A 16872-nucleotide genomic window follows, 5' to 3' on the forward strand; every position below is an offset into this window, starting at 1 on the left:
TTGGAAACCAAACTCAATGTACTTTTTAAAAAACAGATTAATTATATTCATGTCTATGAAAAACTAAACACACTTGGGTCAGGCATGGTGATCCATGGTGGCCCCCGGCGCTTTGGGAGGCTGGGGCAGGCAGATCCCTTGAGCTCAGGAGTTTGAAACTAGCCTGCGTAAAATAGTGAGAGCCTGTCTCCACAAATACAAAAAAAAAATTAGGCAACTAATGACTGAAGCAAGTGATTTAGTATCTATTAGCTATGGTCATTCCTAGCATTACTTTTGAATAATTAAAATAGCTTATTCTTAAGATGTGACTGTCATAACTGTTTATGATAATAAATTAATTGATATATTAACATGCCCTCCAAACAGAACTTCTAGAAAAAGATAAGAGAATGAATTCAGGCCATTGAAAATTCCTCCTCAGTACTAATAGAATGAATTTAAAATATTGAAAGTTAGCACATTTAATCGACAGTGCCACACAAGAAAAATAGTTGAGCCGGGTACAGTGGCTCATGCCTATAATCCCAGCACTTTGGGAGGCCGAGGCAGGCAGATCACTTGAGCTTGGGAGTTCAAGACCAGCCTGGGCAACATAGCAAAACCCCATCTCTACAAAAAAAATAAATAAAAAATTATCTGGGTGTGGTGGTGTGTGCCTGTGGCCCCAGCTACTCAGGAGGCTGAAGTGGGATGATTGCTTGAGCCTGGGAGGTCAAGGCTGCAGTGAGCTGAGATTGCATCACTGCATTACAGCTTGGGTGACACAGTGAGTACCTGTCTCAAAACAAAACAAAAACACCTAAAATACTCATTTTATATAAAATGGGCTTCACTGTCCATTTTTCACATATATATGTAAGACAAAAGGATACTCCTTATTTTTTTACCTTTTCCATTAAAGACGCCAATTTAATTGTCTTCATGCATTACCAAGACTGTATGTAGTCTTGGTTTGATTTGTTGTTTGTTTTTATTGATTATTTTATTTCATTTTAAAAATTGATAAATATAGGAGAAAATTTAAGATAAGAATTTGTACTTCAAGTGTGGCTGACAAGGGTTCACATCTGTATGTGAACTATCAGTCACTCTCAGTTACATGTTAGCTGTGTGACCTTAGTTTACTTAACATTGTTAGGTCTCAATTTCCTCATTTCTTTAACATGTGTTTAATATGGGCATCATAAGATTAAAGCTACAAATCTTTGTCTCTAAGTATAAATGTAGATGTATATTATGTCTGCATTTATGTGTGTTATATGTTATATATAACACATATGTTATATGTTGTTATATAACAAATGTGTTATATGTTATATATAACATGTTATATGTTTTATATATAACACATATGTTATATGTTATGTTATATATAACATGTTATGTGTTATATATTCATATATGTTGTATATTATATATACACATATATACACACACACATATAAACTCCCTTGATTAATCTCAGGGATTAGATATATATCAAGGATATTTATCTGTCTGTCTATCTATCTGTCTATCTATCTCCCTAACCTTGGTCAAGGGAGTTTCTAAGAACATACTGAGCCAGCTCTCAGGTACTAACCTCCTAGTACTGAAAGAAAGGATGGAATTGTTCGAGCATCTTGTTATGAAACAGTCTGCAGGCACCATCTTCTTTTGTCCGCTTTACAGCCTGCTCACCCAGTTGGTCACACTACAGTTACCAATCCTAGCGTCGGGTCATATTTCTAGCTGGCTGCCAGCTACCTTAGGGCTTCTTTCTTCCGATCCTGGCTAGAGCTGAGTAGAGGTTTCTTCATGGCTACCCATGCCGGCTGCACCATTCCCATGTTTAGGTCAGAAGACTGAAACTATACTATTGATTTAAGCCCCAGACCCCACAATCCCAAGAAGTCAGTTTAGATAATTAATCTCAGAGTACCTCATTTTGTGTTATGCTGTGAAATTTTATCCAAAGGGCTGTGGCTGACATGCCACGTGTAGATACAAAGGAATCAGTATCTATTCATTGTGATGAACCCATGCACTTAAAACATTTCCTATTCAGTGTTTAGGATGAAGCACATGGTTCTTATTAATTTCAGGAAGCTATTCCAGTCTTCACGATTGAAAGCGCACATTGGCCAGAGTTCTACCTCACCAGTGTTCTGTATAAACAAATCCCTTCTTGTTTTAAAAATCCATCCCGCTGCAGCGCATGAAACTCTGTTCTAGATTTACAACCCAGCAAACACTTTCACTGTCAGAGGCTTTCCTCTCTAGTTTATCCCTCTATCCCACTATTCATCCTAACCGTTGAGTTTAACACTGTTTTCACACTTTCCAGCCATAACTTCCATCTAGATTATACCCCAGTAGTCAACTAACTTCTCTCCCACCATCTGTAGGCTCTGGCTCTCGTCCCTAGCTCTGAGAGAATAGCTTACCTCAGAAATTTTAGCTGTTTGCTTGCCAATCAAGAGATTTCAGACTCAACATATTCTAGAGAAAAACTTTCATGAACCAAGTTTTAATTTATTCAATGTTCAAAAACTGTCTTTTAAAAAACCATCACACTTAAAAATGTCTTGTGATAATCACAGCACCACTCCAGAGGATGAACTAAAAATATTGCAAGAAACATAAATGGTTTCTTCACATTGGAGGCATGTGATCTAAACTTAAAAAAAATCAATATTACACATATTTATTTCATAAAAATTCACTCAGAATCTACAGTGGGGAAGAAACTATGATAAAGAGGCAAGGTATCAAATAATGAATGAGAATTAATGAATAATTTTGGTAGAGGGATAGAACACAGGCACGAAAACTACACAGTAAGATAGAAAATAATGAGTCTTAAAAAGAGAAGCATATCAAATGTCCTAGTGAGAATTAGAATACAAATTCTCATCTGAAATTGAAGAGAGATTAAGAAAACAAAATTGCCTATGGATTAATATATAAGGAAGGCTTTTTAGATTGAGGAGGATTTAAACAGCTAAGATACAGTGTGCCTATATTTACATGAAAATCAAAATTAACTGATAAACAGTCCCAGTGAACTTCATTTATTTTCTGTCATGGGAAAATAATTATATTATGCCAATTGTTTATTCATTATTGGGAATAATTGAGATAAAAGTATAGCCGGGCTTTTTCCTTAGTTCAGCTGAGAGCTTATCACACAACCATGAAAAATTAGGCTTGCAGGCGATTTGAAGGGTGAGAATAATAGAATTTATTGGGCAAAAAGGAAAAAAGACGGAATAGGGACTCTCTGTAAAGCCAGAGTTCCTGCTGGTCTAGGCTTCCCCCCTCACAGTTTGAATTCCAGGTTCCACCCAGAAAGAGGAGGGGTCAGGCGCCTCCCCACTGCAAATGGCATGGACATCTGTGGTTCCACCTCATTGTGCATTCCTCCCAGTACATAGGCCCACTGGAATTTTGCCAGGGACCCCCTCCCACCTGGTTGTCTCATTCCTCCCTCTAAGAAAGTACATCTAACTGCCCTTAGAATGAGGATAAGGATAAGGATGAAGACTGATGTTTACTGCTTCCTGCTGACAGGGGGCGGTGTTCTGTGGAAACAGTAGTCAGAGTTTCCTCAGAGGCCTATGTGAGGGTTTCCAGCATGAGGGGCCATTGTCAGAGGTTTCGGTTGCATAACCGTTTGGACTTTGATGACCCGAAGGCAAGAAGAGACCAACCAAGTTAAAAGAAAACATGTATCAAAACAAAACAAGGGGGAGGTAAGGATAGTTCAAAAATCCCGAGGCCTTTTACTAGTTTGGATAAGTAGAGGGAGGCCAAAAGCCCAACCGGTTATAAATAAATAAATAAATGAATAAATAAATAAGTAAAACTTCACCCTTTTGCTGACATGTTGGGCTTCTGGGTTCCCTTCCCCTGAGCCCAGTCCTAAGCCAACCAGTTTGAAGTTTGAGAAGTTAATTCTTTCCAGTTTGGAGGATGCATCTGAGGGGAATATCCCACAGTATGGAGACACAATTACCTATCTGTGAAGAGAGAACCAAGGAGGAGAAAGAAAAAAAGAAGGCATTTTGGGCAATTTTTTTTTTCAAAGGAGTCCCATGGGTTCAGGATGCATTCGAAAAGAGTCCAGACTCAAGATGAATGCTACCAATCTAGAAAGAGGGGAGTAGGCATCCCTGGTGCCTTTCTATCCCTAGCAGATACTCAGGGTATGTGAGGGAGAGAGGGAAGAGTCTCCTCTTTCTCTCTTCCGTCCTTTCATCCCTAAGTCCTGGCGACCTTGGCAGGTGCCGCCATAGGTGTTAAAGTGCTTGCACCCATGAAGCAGGGGGACTACAGGGTGGGAACTATCCACTGTATCCACATACATCCTATCTTTCCTGCTTTCAGTAGCCTTGGAGTTCCCTAGACCTCATTTATGCCCTGGATACCAATGTGTCCTTTATCCCTGAAATGGGAAGCTTGGCTTAATTGGCAGGAATTTGTTATTGTCTGGCTCTGGATCCCTTAGATCCAGTTTTCCTTCCTAGGGCTTTGACCCAAAGCTTGGAATTGAGTTTGGGACAAAGATGTGTCTCAGCGGGGTTGCATGAACTCCTTATCATATGCCAAATGCTAAGGTCAAACTGTGGGACTGAGCCCTCTTCCAACAAGGGAGAGAAAAGGATGCCTCGTGACACACCCAATTAACTGGTGGCTAAAGTTATGCTTGCTAGGGTTTGGGGACATGGTGCTTGGTTTTGCTTAGCTCCCTTGGTCTTACTTTCCCAAAAGAAAACCTCCAAGTGATGAGCGTCTCATTTATTCCCATCACCTGGCAGGATTTGTAGGATACTTGTTCAGAATTAGAATGTTGATTCATATTTTTACATTACCCAAGTCTTTTATTCTTTCTGGCAACCGGAGATTGCTGGTTGGTTCACAGGAAAAAGCAGGATTTGTCTGAAATGTAGCCAAAAACTTAAAAACAACTAATAAGTTTGGAATTTAAAGACAAATGTATGATAAGTTTTGGAACATAGTTTCTCTCTATATACAGTCCTCCTTTTTTTGTTAAAAACACAAATTACAGTAGTACTGAGTTGTTTGCAAAATAGACTTTAGTCTTGTACTTGGTCTGATAATTTGCATAAAGCACAGCAAGAATGATTATTTCTACATAGTCCTTTTGGATTGGCTGTGATGAACTCTGTTCCACAAGGAATCTCAGGTAAGACCTTTTAAAGCCAAGCTCAGCCATGACTTTGTATCCTCAAATACTTGTGAGTTGGGTAATCCTCTTCTCTTAAAGTTCCAAGAAAAAATTATAGCTCCTAGGCTTGTTAGAAAGTTACATTCTCTACTGACCATAGGTCAGGGACACTGTACAGGGACTGTGTAAATGGGGGCATGGGGTCAGTCTCAAATGAGGCTTTTACCAGCTCTGCAAGTCAAGATTGACTCCTTAAAGGGAAGCATACCCTTCCAGTGAAAGCCTTGGTAAAATAACCAGTTTCTCCAATTGTGTCCTCTTTCCAAAGAAAAATGGATTATTATTGCACTGATGTAACTATATTGCCGTAAAATAAGAATACTCACAGATAGTTTCCAAATTCTAGAGAAACCAGGCAGAGAGAAACAAACATGCTCCAAATCTTGATCACAGGATATATATATATATACACACCTTACTCAGTTATTAAAAGTCATAAATACTTCAAAATAAGTTTCCTTGATTCTGAAAAACAAAACATGAATCAGCAATGTTCCAAGCAAAAATTAAAAGATTGCTTCAGTTTTCTGAGTTCAGTCCATTTAGTTAACTCTTGTTTTGCTTGATATTCACGAACATTTCAGCTCTTCATGAACCCTGTACATTTTCTATTACTCCAATATCACAATCTCCACAGTTATCAGAAACTTATATTTGAAAGCATGAGAACTTGTCAGAGTTCTACAACTTATTATAAACCATCTTTTAAAAAGGATTAAAATAAGACAACAATAGTCTGTGAATAAAAAAATGTCCAGAGTAGTTACAGTTAGAAACATGATTGACAAAGAAGTTTGGTTATACCTCTGGTTTACAATAACTTAGCAACCTTAATTATGATTGACAGCATATACTCAGGCATTAGAATTTTGGAGATCTCATACAATTTTGGAACATATATTGGCATTATTCACAAAAATAAAACCTAAAGGAGACTGAACATCATTTTGACAATCCCATGTACCTAAACATGTGAAATAACCCTGTTTACCTCTCTTTTCTGAACACTCCAGGGGACCTCTGAAGTATCTGAAAAACCAAGTGTCAGGAAAGAGAATTTTGAAACCGAAGTTTGATTTTGGGAAGGGTGTTACACATTTGAGATTTAAAACACTTGATGTTATGAAATAGAATTCTAGATTACCATACATTATTTATTTTGCCAAAATGATGACTCAGAACTTTTAAAGAAGCAAAAACCTTTCATACACCTTTACTAATTTTGCTAAAGAGTAGGTTAGTGCCTTAGGAATACCTTGTTGTGCTTTTATTTCAATACTTAATTTACAGAAAAACCATGTAGTACCCTTTTGAATTTAGTTAAGATGTTCACACAGAGAACCTTAAGAATATCTTCTTGCCTTAAGAATATCTTATTGTGATTTTATTTCAATGCTTAATTTACAGAAAAACCATGTAATGCCCTTTTGAATTTAGGTTGATATGTTCACACAGAGAACCTCCTCTGCAAGGTTAATTTCCATAATCCTTCCACCACTTGTTTGAACTTCAGCTTTATCTTACCCAATTTAAAGCAATCCTTTAACCCTAGACAAAAATTTACATTTCCATGCTTTTTATAACCTTTTACTAAAAAACACATTTTACCATTCTTACACACCTTGTATGTAAATTTATTTCCCATAGTCTCAATGACATGTTATAATGGTAACTCCTAGCAATTTTTAATTTTAATGTAAAACCTGGTAAGTTGTTTTAATTGTGTGCTAAGGGCAGTCAAGTTTTGATTCCCAGCATTATTAAGGGCTTGGTTAGTTCCATCTGTCCCCAGACCTTACCAATGTGAAGCTGGCAAGTTCAATAGCTCTCGAAACCCCAAAAGCAGTTTATAACCTCAAAACACTTATCAAAGCTTGCATCTGACCTGCATATTTTAGCCCACCTGTTTATATTTTAATGACACCTGCATTTTACCAATAATCTTTAAGGCTGTTTTTATTTCTCAAAGATTAAAGTCACATGAACTGAAAGTTACCACAGCTTTTATCTTCCCTTTAAAAAATACTTGATCCAAGTACGTGTCTTCTTTTAGGCCAAATTAATTAGAGCTCTTTTTACAGACATCATAACACAACACAAACACAGACAGGCAGAAGAAAACCAGTCCCCACAAGATCCTTTTTCACAACCAAACCTTACAGAGAATAAACACAGGGATCCTTATCATTCCTAGCCTAGCAAAACGTCTTCTAAAAGAAAAAAGAAAAAAAAAATTTCAAAGTTAACTGCTAATGGGTGGATAAAAATGCCCGGGTAAAAACCCTCTTATTCTCTTGCCAGATGTTCCTCCACCAGGCAGAGAAGCTTAAGCTTAATTGCTGTCCAATGGAATTGAACCCCAGTGCATAGGGGAAACAGCAGTGCAGGGCCCTTGGCCCATGCATCCCAGCCCCCAGCAGGGAGGGGAGAGCAGGGAGTGGAGAGCGGGGAGGAAAGCAGGGAGCCACCGTTGCAGGTCCTCCAGAAAAAGGAAGGAAAAGGACCTGGAGCCTGGAGGTCAAATTTCCTGACCCCCAGGAGCGATGCGGGTGGCGGCACAGTTTCCCCTTCTTTCAGAAGTCCAAGGATGAAAAGCCTTAGAAAGGACGGTGAGAGGTTTGAGTCTCCATTTCACTCACTGCTTATCAAGCCCCCACGATGTGCACCAAGAATATTGCGGGACTTTTTCCTTAGTTCAGCTAACAGCTGGGTCCTTATGACAGGGCCACGAAAAATTAGGCTTGCAGATTATTTGAAGGGTGCTCATAATGGGATTTACTGTGCAAAAAGGGAAAAAGAGGGAACAGGGACTCTATGCAAGGCTAGAGTTCATGCTAGTGCAGGCTTTCCGCTTCACAGATTAAATTCCAGATTCCACCCAGGAAGAGGAGGGGCCAGGCTCCTCCCCACCGCAAACACCTTGAACTTCTGTGGCTCTAGTTCAGTGCACACTTCTCCCTGTACCTAGGCCCATTAGAGTTTTGGCAGGGAGCTCTTCCCACATGGCTGTCTCAAAAGCTTGTGGTGGAAAGAGAAAGGGAGTAAGAATATGAGGTATAGGAAATTAAGTGTAAGGTAAATCTTCCACTGAAACAAATATTTGAAATTTCGACTTTAAAATAACAGATGTAATATAAGTGACATGAGAGGGCCAACCTCTAAGGTTAGGCTTTCGCCCTATTCCGTGGTTGAGGATTCATTACCCACAGATACGGAGAACATTCATATTAAACTGACTTTTCCAACAATTAGAACCAAGTCAAAGAGTAGGTGTTGTTGAAATGGTGTCAGGCCCGGTTTCATCTTAAGAAAGCAATTTTCGGCCAATCACTTTTCTAAAAGCATTTTTGACATCTTTGTTCCTTAGACTGTAAATTAGAGGGTTCAACATAGGTATAATCAAAGTATAGAACACAGAGGTCACTTTGTCAATATCCAGTGAATGGCCAGTGCTGGGGCGCAAATAAATGAAGATCAAGGTACCATGATAAATAGTGACCACAGTCAGGTGGGAAGCACAAGTGGAGAACCCTTTTCTTCTTCCCTCCACAGAACCTGTTCTAAGAATAGCTGCCATAATGAAGACATAAGAAAGGAAAACTGTTAGAAGACAGATTGCTTCCACAAAACTAGCAAAGACCACCAGAATGCTGTCATGTGTGTAAGTGTCAGTGCAGGACAGAGAGAAGAGTGGGGAGATATCACAGAAGAAATGGTTAATGTCTCTGGAGCAGAATGACAGATGGAAAGTGTTCGTGGTATGAATAATCGAGCTCATAGTGCCCCCCAAAAATGCTCCAATTGCAAGCTGGCAACAAACCTTCTTGGACATAATCACCGTATAGAGCAGTGGGTTGCAGATTGCTATGTACCGGTCATAAGCCATGGCAGCCAAGAGGAAAGATTCTGTGTCAACCAAAGAGCAGAAAAAATATAACTGTGCAACACAGCCATTGTAAGAAATGGCCTTCTTTTCAGAAACCAAGTTCACAAGTAATTTGGGGGCAATGACAGAAGAGTAGCATGCATCTATGAAGGACAACATGCAGAGGAAAAAGTACATAGGAGTGTGCAAGTGGGAACTGATTGTGATTAATAAAATCATTCCAAGGTTCCCCATCAGAGTAACAGAGTAGATGGTAAAAAATACTGCAAAAAGGAGACTCTGAAGTTCCAGATGGTCGCTGAATCCCAGGAGAAAGAACTCAGTCTTCACAGTGCCATTCTCCGGCTCCATTATCTGCAGTGCGTCTGGATTTCTGGAGCTGCCACAGAGTGACAAAACAAATGTTAATAATAACCTGGACACTTGCAAAATTAAAAAAAAAAAAAAGAAAACAAAAAGGTCAAAATGAGTAAAACAGTGATTCTAAAACCACTTAGGCATCCTGATACAACTAGGCATATCTATAGGTAATGTAGTGTAATGCATCCGTTTTCAATTATTTTTTAATTAAACCAATAAGTTACCTCCTCTATTCCTTAATGCTATTGCTTTCTACGTTAAATTGCACTGCTATCAAGCCAGTTGCTAAACTCTAAACTCAGCCTTCATTCTTAATTTCTTCAACTCTTTCATCTACCACTAATGTTCAGAGATAGTGGCTAACCATCTTGTCATGGCAAACCCTAAATAAATGGCCTCTACGCCTGTCTATATTGTCTTTGTTTATTTCTACCACATACTTCTTGCTGTTCCAGATGAAGCCTTGTGGGTAGAGGAACAGAAGCTCTATATTTCTGACCTGGAGGTGTGGCATCCTCTCTGAGGAGTAAACGAAATCCTTAGGGTTGTTTAACGACCAGTGATCAAAAGAGCAAAGATTCTGAATTCGTTATTTCAGTGACTGAGTCCTAGCTCTGTTGCTGAGTAGCTCTGTTATTCAGTAGCTGTAAAACCTTACACGAATCACTCACTTAGTTTCAGTTTCATCAACTATAATATGACAATGATAGTACCTTTCTCATCAATCATAAGTGTCACATGCATTTCCTTCCATAGCCTCAATATCCTCACCATCTTGTTCATTAATTGTTATAACGTAGCAAGAGAGCAATTCTGGATCAATCCAGAAGTGTGTGTGTGTGTGTGTGAATCTGGAATCCAACCTATGGAAGGAGTAAAACTACATAAATCTTCATGTTTCCAAATACACCATACACCATATTCATCCCGGTATGTACATTAATGATAGCAAGGACTATTTCCAGGTTCTTCGTAGTGAAAAAGTATTAAAACTTGAATATGCTTACCTATGTAACCCTCTGAGTTATCTCAGCTTTGACTGTCCTTGCTCTAGTTTGCAACTCTGAATTTTATTAATAGATAAGTAACAGCAAGGCAAACACTTGTGCACACACATGCAGATTTTGTCTAGTGAAGAGACAACTGATTTCCCTCCAGTTGATACTATGGCTTTTGGAATTCTTTTTATTACCAATTATATCAATCTAGTTAATGTTCTTTCTGATTATGATAAAAAGGGGTTTGATTAGGTTTTTTGAGACAAAAATCCTAATGTTGTAGACTGAAGTGAGAATGTGTAAACCAGTGTAGACGCCTATAAAGAAACATTGCAATGAAACAAGGGAAACTAAAGGGAAGTAGATTTCAGGTAATATTTTTACAGACACGATTGACATAAATATCATGATATGCTAGATGTTTATGACTTTTAGTAATAGTATAGGTACTTTAATTGGCAAAACACAGTTGAAGGGATTAACCTCAGAGAGGAGGGACACATTGTCCCTACAGATGAAAGGAAGAAAGGGAGTAACTGATGAATTCCATGTTTATACCATAACTCTGTAAGTGAGTGTGTATTTATTTTCTATTCTTTATTTTTCTCTGTAAAATATAAACTATTTTTTAGCAATGAAAAGAAGGTGGTAGAATGAGGCCTTAGAATAGTAAATATTTGAAATAGCTATTATATTAGGGAGACAGTTGTGTAATACGAAATATTAAAGCATAATTATATATGTATATATAAATATAAACATACAGAATTTAAAAATATGACTTATACAAATATAAAATGAGCATGTTCCACAATTTTCCTTAATTATTTTATCATAATCAAAAATAACATTCTAGCTTTCAGACCCAAAGATTTTTCAATGCGTAACACACTTTATTTCTCCATATCATGTGGTAGACCTCTCCTTTCTTCTTAAAATTTTCTTCTCCCCTTTCTTCTTGATCTTTCCTTTCTTCTTAAAATGTCTACCTCTTGTGGCTTCCATACACCTATCTTGATTTCTCTCCTAATCTCAACATTCCCCTATTCAGCCTCCTTCACGTGCAGTAGCAATGTCTTAGGACTTTCCTCCTCACCATGCATACTCTCTGTAGTTCATTCTATGCATTTTCTTAAAAATACAATCTATACAGTGATCGTTTTCATATATCCAATCCAAAATCATCTGTCCATCTCAAAGTTGGCTTCCAAATAGGCACATGTACATTTCAGCATGTCTAAAGTAAAGTTTAATTGATATCACCTCCTACAACTTATGCCTAATCTGTGATCACTATCTTTGCATACATCTTTACCACCTACACTCCTGGTCCAAGGAAGAAGCCTCCCCCTAGCTAAAACATAACCAAGATCCACTGATTCACTTTGGAAAATGTGGAAACTGTGCAATATCTCTGCTTTATTATGACTGACATTGCATTATTTAACATCACTCCTTTTCCCCCATTTGAACCTCTTAATTGGCCTCATTCCTCTAGTCTCTCCCCCAACCTACATCCAAACATGCTACAAAATCTATATGAATGCCACTATACGGTTATCTGTACAAAATATATTTCGGTCATGCTGCCTTCTTGCTTAAACCCTTAAATTATTATCTGTTTCCTACAAACTTGCATGTAAAAATGTCAGATTTGACATGTATTCTCAATTTTATTTCATATTCTCCATCCCAGAACCCAATCTAACAAGAGAACTAAAATCTTAAATCTCCTGTCTTTTCCTGCCCAATTTGTGGCAAGTTTTTGATATAACTAAATATCCATATTAAAATTTTATGTATATTTATAGTTAATAAGCAGAAAATTACTATTTGAGAAGTTATTCTCTGGGTATAGATAATGAAATGTAAATGTGAGAACCTTGGATTCTGGATTATTACTCAATGTTTATTTTTCTACCTTCTGTTTCCAGCCAGCTAAATTAGATGAGGTCTGGGTAAGTGTGGTACACCTGGCATTAACAATTTGAATTTGTAATTCTCAAAGTTCCTTTAATTATAATTTAACTCTCAAAGATCTTTAAAATATGTTAAGGATTCATTGTTTCTCTATTTCATAAGAAAGGAATTGATAATTGCAAGACATTTAATGAACCCGGGTTTACATAGCTTTACACTGAAAGACCCAGGGCTAAGGATTAGAATTCCTGTATCACTGGGCTAGTGCACTCTCTAATAAATCTTGCCTCCCAGAGATTTAAATGAGGGAGAGATGGCAGAGTTGAAAAAGAAGATTAAGTTTATGATATCATCTCCTAAAAAAAATCAATGGGCTAAATTTAATATCGGGGTATTTGTTTAAACATTAGTTAAAATGGGTTTGATGTATGTGCTACAACAGAAAAATTTACATATTATGACACAGAAACAGAGGCAGTAGGATGTGGTGAGTAAAAGCAAGGTCCCTGGAGTCGGATGGCCTGGGTTTAAATCCTGGCTCTACCATTTAAATTTGTGTGACTTTAGGTAAATTTTCAATAATCCCCTGGTCTTCATTTTCTGACATGCAAATTGCATATTATGGTAGAACTTGCCTACAGGGTCATGTCCATGATTAAAAGAGCTAACATTAAATGATGATTAAATACCTAATATAGTAAGGTATTTTAAAGAGTGCTTTTCACATAGCAAATGTTCAATAAATATTAACTACAGTTATTCCAACATTGGGACAAGTTTGTGCTTCACTAAAAACTAATATTTATTATTTTTTGATCAATCAGGATTCCCTCTTATGCTTTAAAAAGGGGACTTAATAGGAGAAAGAAAGCGTCATTGAGCTACCAGTCAACTCTTTGGATTTCTCCTTTACTGAAATATGTGTGGTTTCCATCTTAGAAAATATCAGCTCTGAAAGAGTGGAAGCTCATCTATTCCTGTCTACACATGTGAGAGAAGAGACTCTGAATTGACCAAGAAGCAGAGCAATGGCCACTGCTGAGAAGGCAAAGGGAAAGACACAATTGTATCCTGTGGCTAGTGAATGAATGTTCAATCAAAGTGCCTCTGTGTTGTGCAATCCTCTATTTTGGTACTTCTGAAGACTCACAGTTAAAAAGTAGGCATCACTACATTCCAGTCTGGGCAACAGAACAAGACTTCATCTCAAAACAAAACAAGAAAACAAAAACAACCTCCCTCCTCAAAAAAAAAAGAAAAGAAAAAAAAAAAAAAACAAAAACAGCCATCAAGTAAAGAGACTTATTTTTAGGGATAATGCTTAAATAAACTGAGAATGTAGACCATTGGAGAAAAGCCCTCTTTGATGAAAATGTTTTCCTACCCCAAACTTTTATTTCTGATCACAGAATTAAATTTACAGAATTAAATTCAACAAAGAAATAAATTTATATAAATAATACAACTTATAATAATTTTTCAAAAATGTTATAGACTTCAAGACTGAAAGAAACTTAAAGAATTCAAAATTAAATATTAATGCTAAATGGAAAAATGGAAGCAAAACATGACTACAGGGATCCAAAGATTAAGAAGATTCAAACAGTGAGCCAAACCAGGTGTTCTTCTATGGAATAGGCAGGTGGGAATGGAAGTTTCTGAAAGAGCTCAGCAAAATGGCATACTATTATGTAGGTAATCTGTATTAATTCATGGTCTTTTTAACTTTTTATTTCTTAACTAATTCCCTTTTCCCACTTCGGGCCTGTTACTAATGCATTGATAACTTGGTATCAATGCATTGCCATAATATTGAATAACTAACATTATATAAAATTGAGTCAGCCTTAATCGGTATTTAAATTTTAAAAATAAATAATATGTAATGAAAACTGTGCTTACGTTCGATTCCTAAGCAAAGTCCAATAATGTTGATGGTTGTATTATGAATGTTGTGTGCTAAATATGCTTTTGGTTGTTGCTCTCATTTTTGTTGAAAACACCTTGAAGATTTAAAACCTGTGTTATTCTAGACATATTTACTCTCAAAACATCAGTTTCCTGTGTGTAAAATAAGAAGCTATAAGGAGGTGAGCATAAACTCACTTCTGCTCTAATATCCCTAGGATTATGTTAGAAATACTTACCAGGTAACTAACTTTTTATTCCCCATTCACCTTCTGACTTCACTGTTTTTGAGCTGCAGTTCATTTTCCACTAGAAAAATTAAATTTGACGCTGAAAGATTACAAAAAAATGATCCATTGTAACATTCAGTATAATCCATTTGGGGCAAACATTCTGTGTCCAGAGAAGACATCTGTGCCTTTCTTAAGAAGGCTGTTTCCTTAGGAGAAACAAGGCTTTTTATATTTTGCTCTGAGGCTTTTGAGATCAGCTTTTTGATCTCACATCAGATCCCAAGAACTCAAACTCTGACATTCAAATCTCTAGTGGGATACGATATGTGAGCAATTATACAGTTCCACTGGGGAATTGATTAAACACAAAATGAAATGATGTAAGATGTTTTTCTACATCGTGAGAATGCCTCAAAGAAACATATTTTGGCTTTTGAAATGGTAGGTTACTATATGAAAAATTTGATTATGTTTATTATCTAATTTGATTTAACCAGCTCAAAGCAACTTATCAAGCAACTACTATATTATTCTATGCAAACTGATGGTACAATAAATTGAAAAGAAGCAAAGATGTATCTGGTGATTGAGAAAGAAAATTATAAATGAGTGTAATAACTCCAATATGTACTATGATAGAGATGTATCTGCCTTCAAATGAAATGCTGGCCACACAAGGTCAGAAAACATCAAAAGACCTTCATTGAACAAATAAGTTCACTCTGTGAGTATTTTCTTCCAGGTATTGTTCTAGGTACCAGGTACAAAACGGAGAAGAGGAGAATAATTTGAACTGGGCATTCAGAATTATGTCAAGTACAGAATAGTGGATTTGAAACAGGAGGGAAAACAACATAAACAATTAAGTGGAAATTGGAAAGTCCATGGCATGATTGGAGAATTGAAAATGAGATTGAGAACGTGTTTTCTAATGGAGAGAGATAAGTAGAGCTGAAAGACATATAAAACAAGTTAATCTAAAACTATGTGTGTGTATGTGTGTATATATATGTGTGTGTTCATTTAAAATTGTGTATGTATACATCTATAGCTATATCGTTATATACACACACCTATATGTGTGTGTGTGTATATGTATCTATACATACATACACATATATATGGCTAAATTGTCTTGAAATTCACTACAAGGAACTAGAACATTATGCAATTAATAAAGAGAATATTTATTTAAAAATATTTATAAGTAGGTGTATTTGTCATCTTTGGTTGGATGTGGCAGATTAACTTTTTTAAGTGGCTTAAGCAAAAGTGGGAATTTATTGCTTACATAACTTAAAAATCTGGGCATAGATTAGATGAGAGAGAATCCAAGTGTTCAAAACATTTGCCATTCTCCAGCTCTCTACTATCCTTTGCTTTTTGATGACTAAACTCTCAAGCAGATTCTCTCTTTTTAGTAAAGAGAACTATGAGATATTTTGGGCAGTTTCTACCTGCCCAGAGGATTAGCCTAAGTAGAAAGAAGCTCTTTTCCAATAATTCTAACAAAATCTCACAGCTGAGGCAATGGCTCACTGGTGCTTATCCAGAAACAAATCAGCAGATCTCTTGATGACTGGCCATGAATGCTTCCCAAATACACTGGATGCCAAGACAGAGACCCACCAAGAACAGGAGAGGTTGGATCCCTACAGAAAAATTAAGGTGGTATTAGTGACTGATAGTTTTTCTTTTAAAGTCTATTTTGTGTTGTATTAATATAGCTTCTCCAGAGCTCTTTCAATTATTACTGCATAAAATTTTGTGAGTCTTTTATATTTATTATGCCTTTATAATAGAAAAGATATTTTTGATATCACAGAGTTTTGTTTGCTTTTCTGTTCAATCTGACAAACTTCATCTTGCAATTTTTGTGTCTAGAGTACTCTTGGTTAATACACATATGGGTAGAATTAATGTTACTACTGATTCTGCTGAATTAAGTTTACCATCTTGATACTGCATCTTTACTTGCTTCAAGTATTTCTTGTTTCTTCCATTCACCTCTTTTTGAGTTGGATTATTTTTTATGATTCCATTTATTTTGTATGCTCTATTGGCTTCTTATTTTAAGACTTTTAAAAATTGTGATACTTTTGCAGCAATTTACAATATATTTAGTAATAAATTATTGATCTTCCATAGACCCTAAAAGAGTAAACATCTTAGTCCTCTTTATCCATGATGCTATTGTTGTAGACTTTACTTTTACAGACTCTATAAATGCTGTTTCACTGGTGTATTTTCTTAAGACTGATATATTTTAGAGCAATTTAAAATAACATAAATTTGATCATTGACATAATTTCTCATACTCTGTATTTATTTGCA

General features: G+C 36.5%; 1 protein-coding gene across 1 annotated transcript; it reads right to left on the bottom strand.

The window, feature by feature from the left end:
* Positions 1 to 8537: 8537 nt before the first annotated feature.
* Positions 8538 to 9473, bottom strand: LOC112605663 (olfactory receptor 5I1-like). Its single transcript, XM_025355351.1, has one exon. The coding sequence runs from the start codon at positions 9468 to 9470 to the stop codon at positions 8538 to 8540; it is 933 nt and encodes a 310-aa protein (XP_025211136.1). The 5' UTR covers positions 9471 to 9473.
* Between the last annotated feature and the right edge of the window lie 7399 nt (positions 9474 to 16872).

Source organism: Theropithecus gelada, chromosome 14, assembly GCF_003255815.1.
Source record: "Theropithecus gelada isolate Dixy chromosome 14, Tgel_1.0, whole genome shotgun sequence".
Taxonomy (NCBI): domain Eukaryota; kingdom Metazoa; phylum Chordata; class Mammalia; order Primates; family Cercopithecidae; genus Theropithecus; species Theropithecus gelada.

What these genes read in the sequence shown, in the direction of transcription:
- LOC112605663 (XM_025355351.1), bottom strand. Translation starts at nt 9,470, where the DNA reads ATGGAGCCGGAGAATGGCACTGTGAAGACTGAGTTCTTTCTCCTGGGA.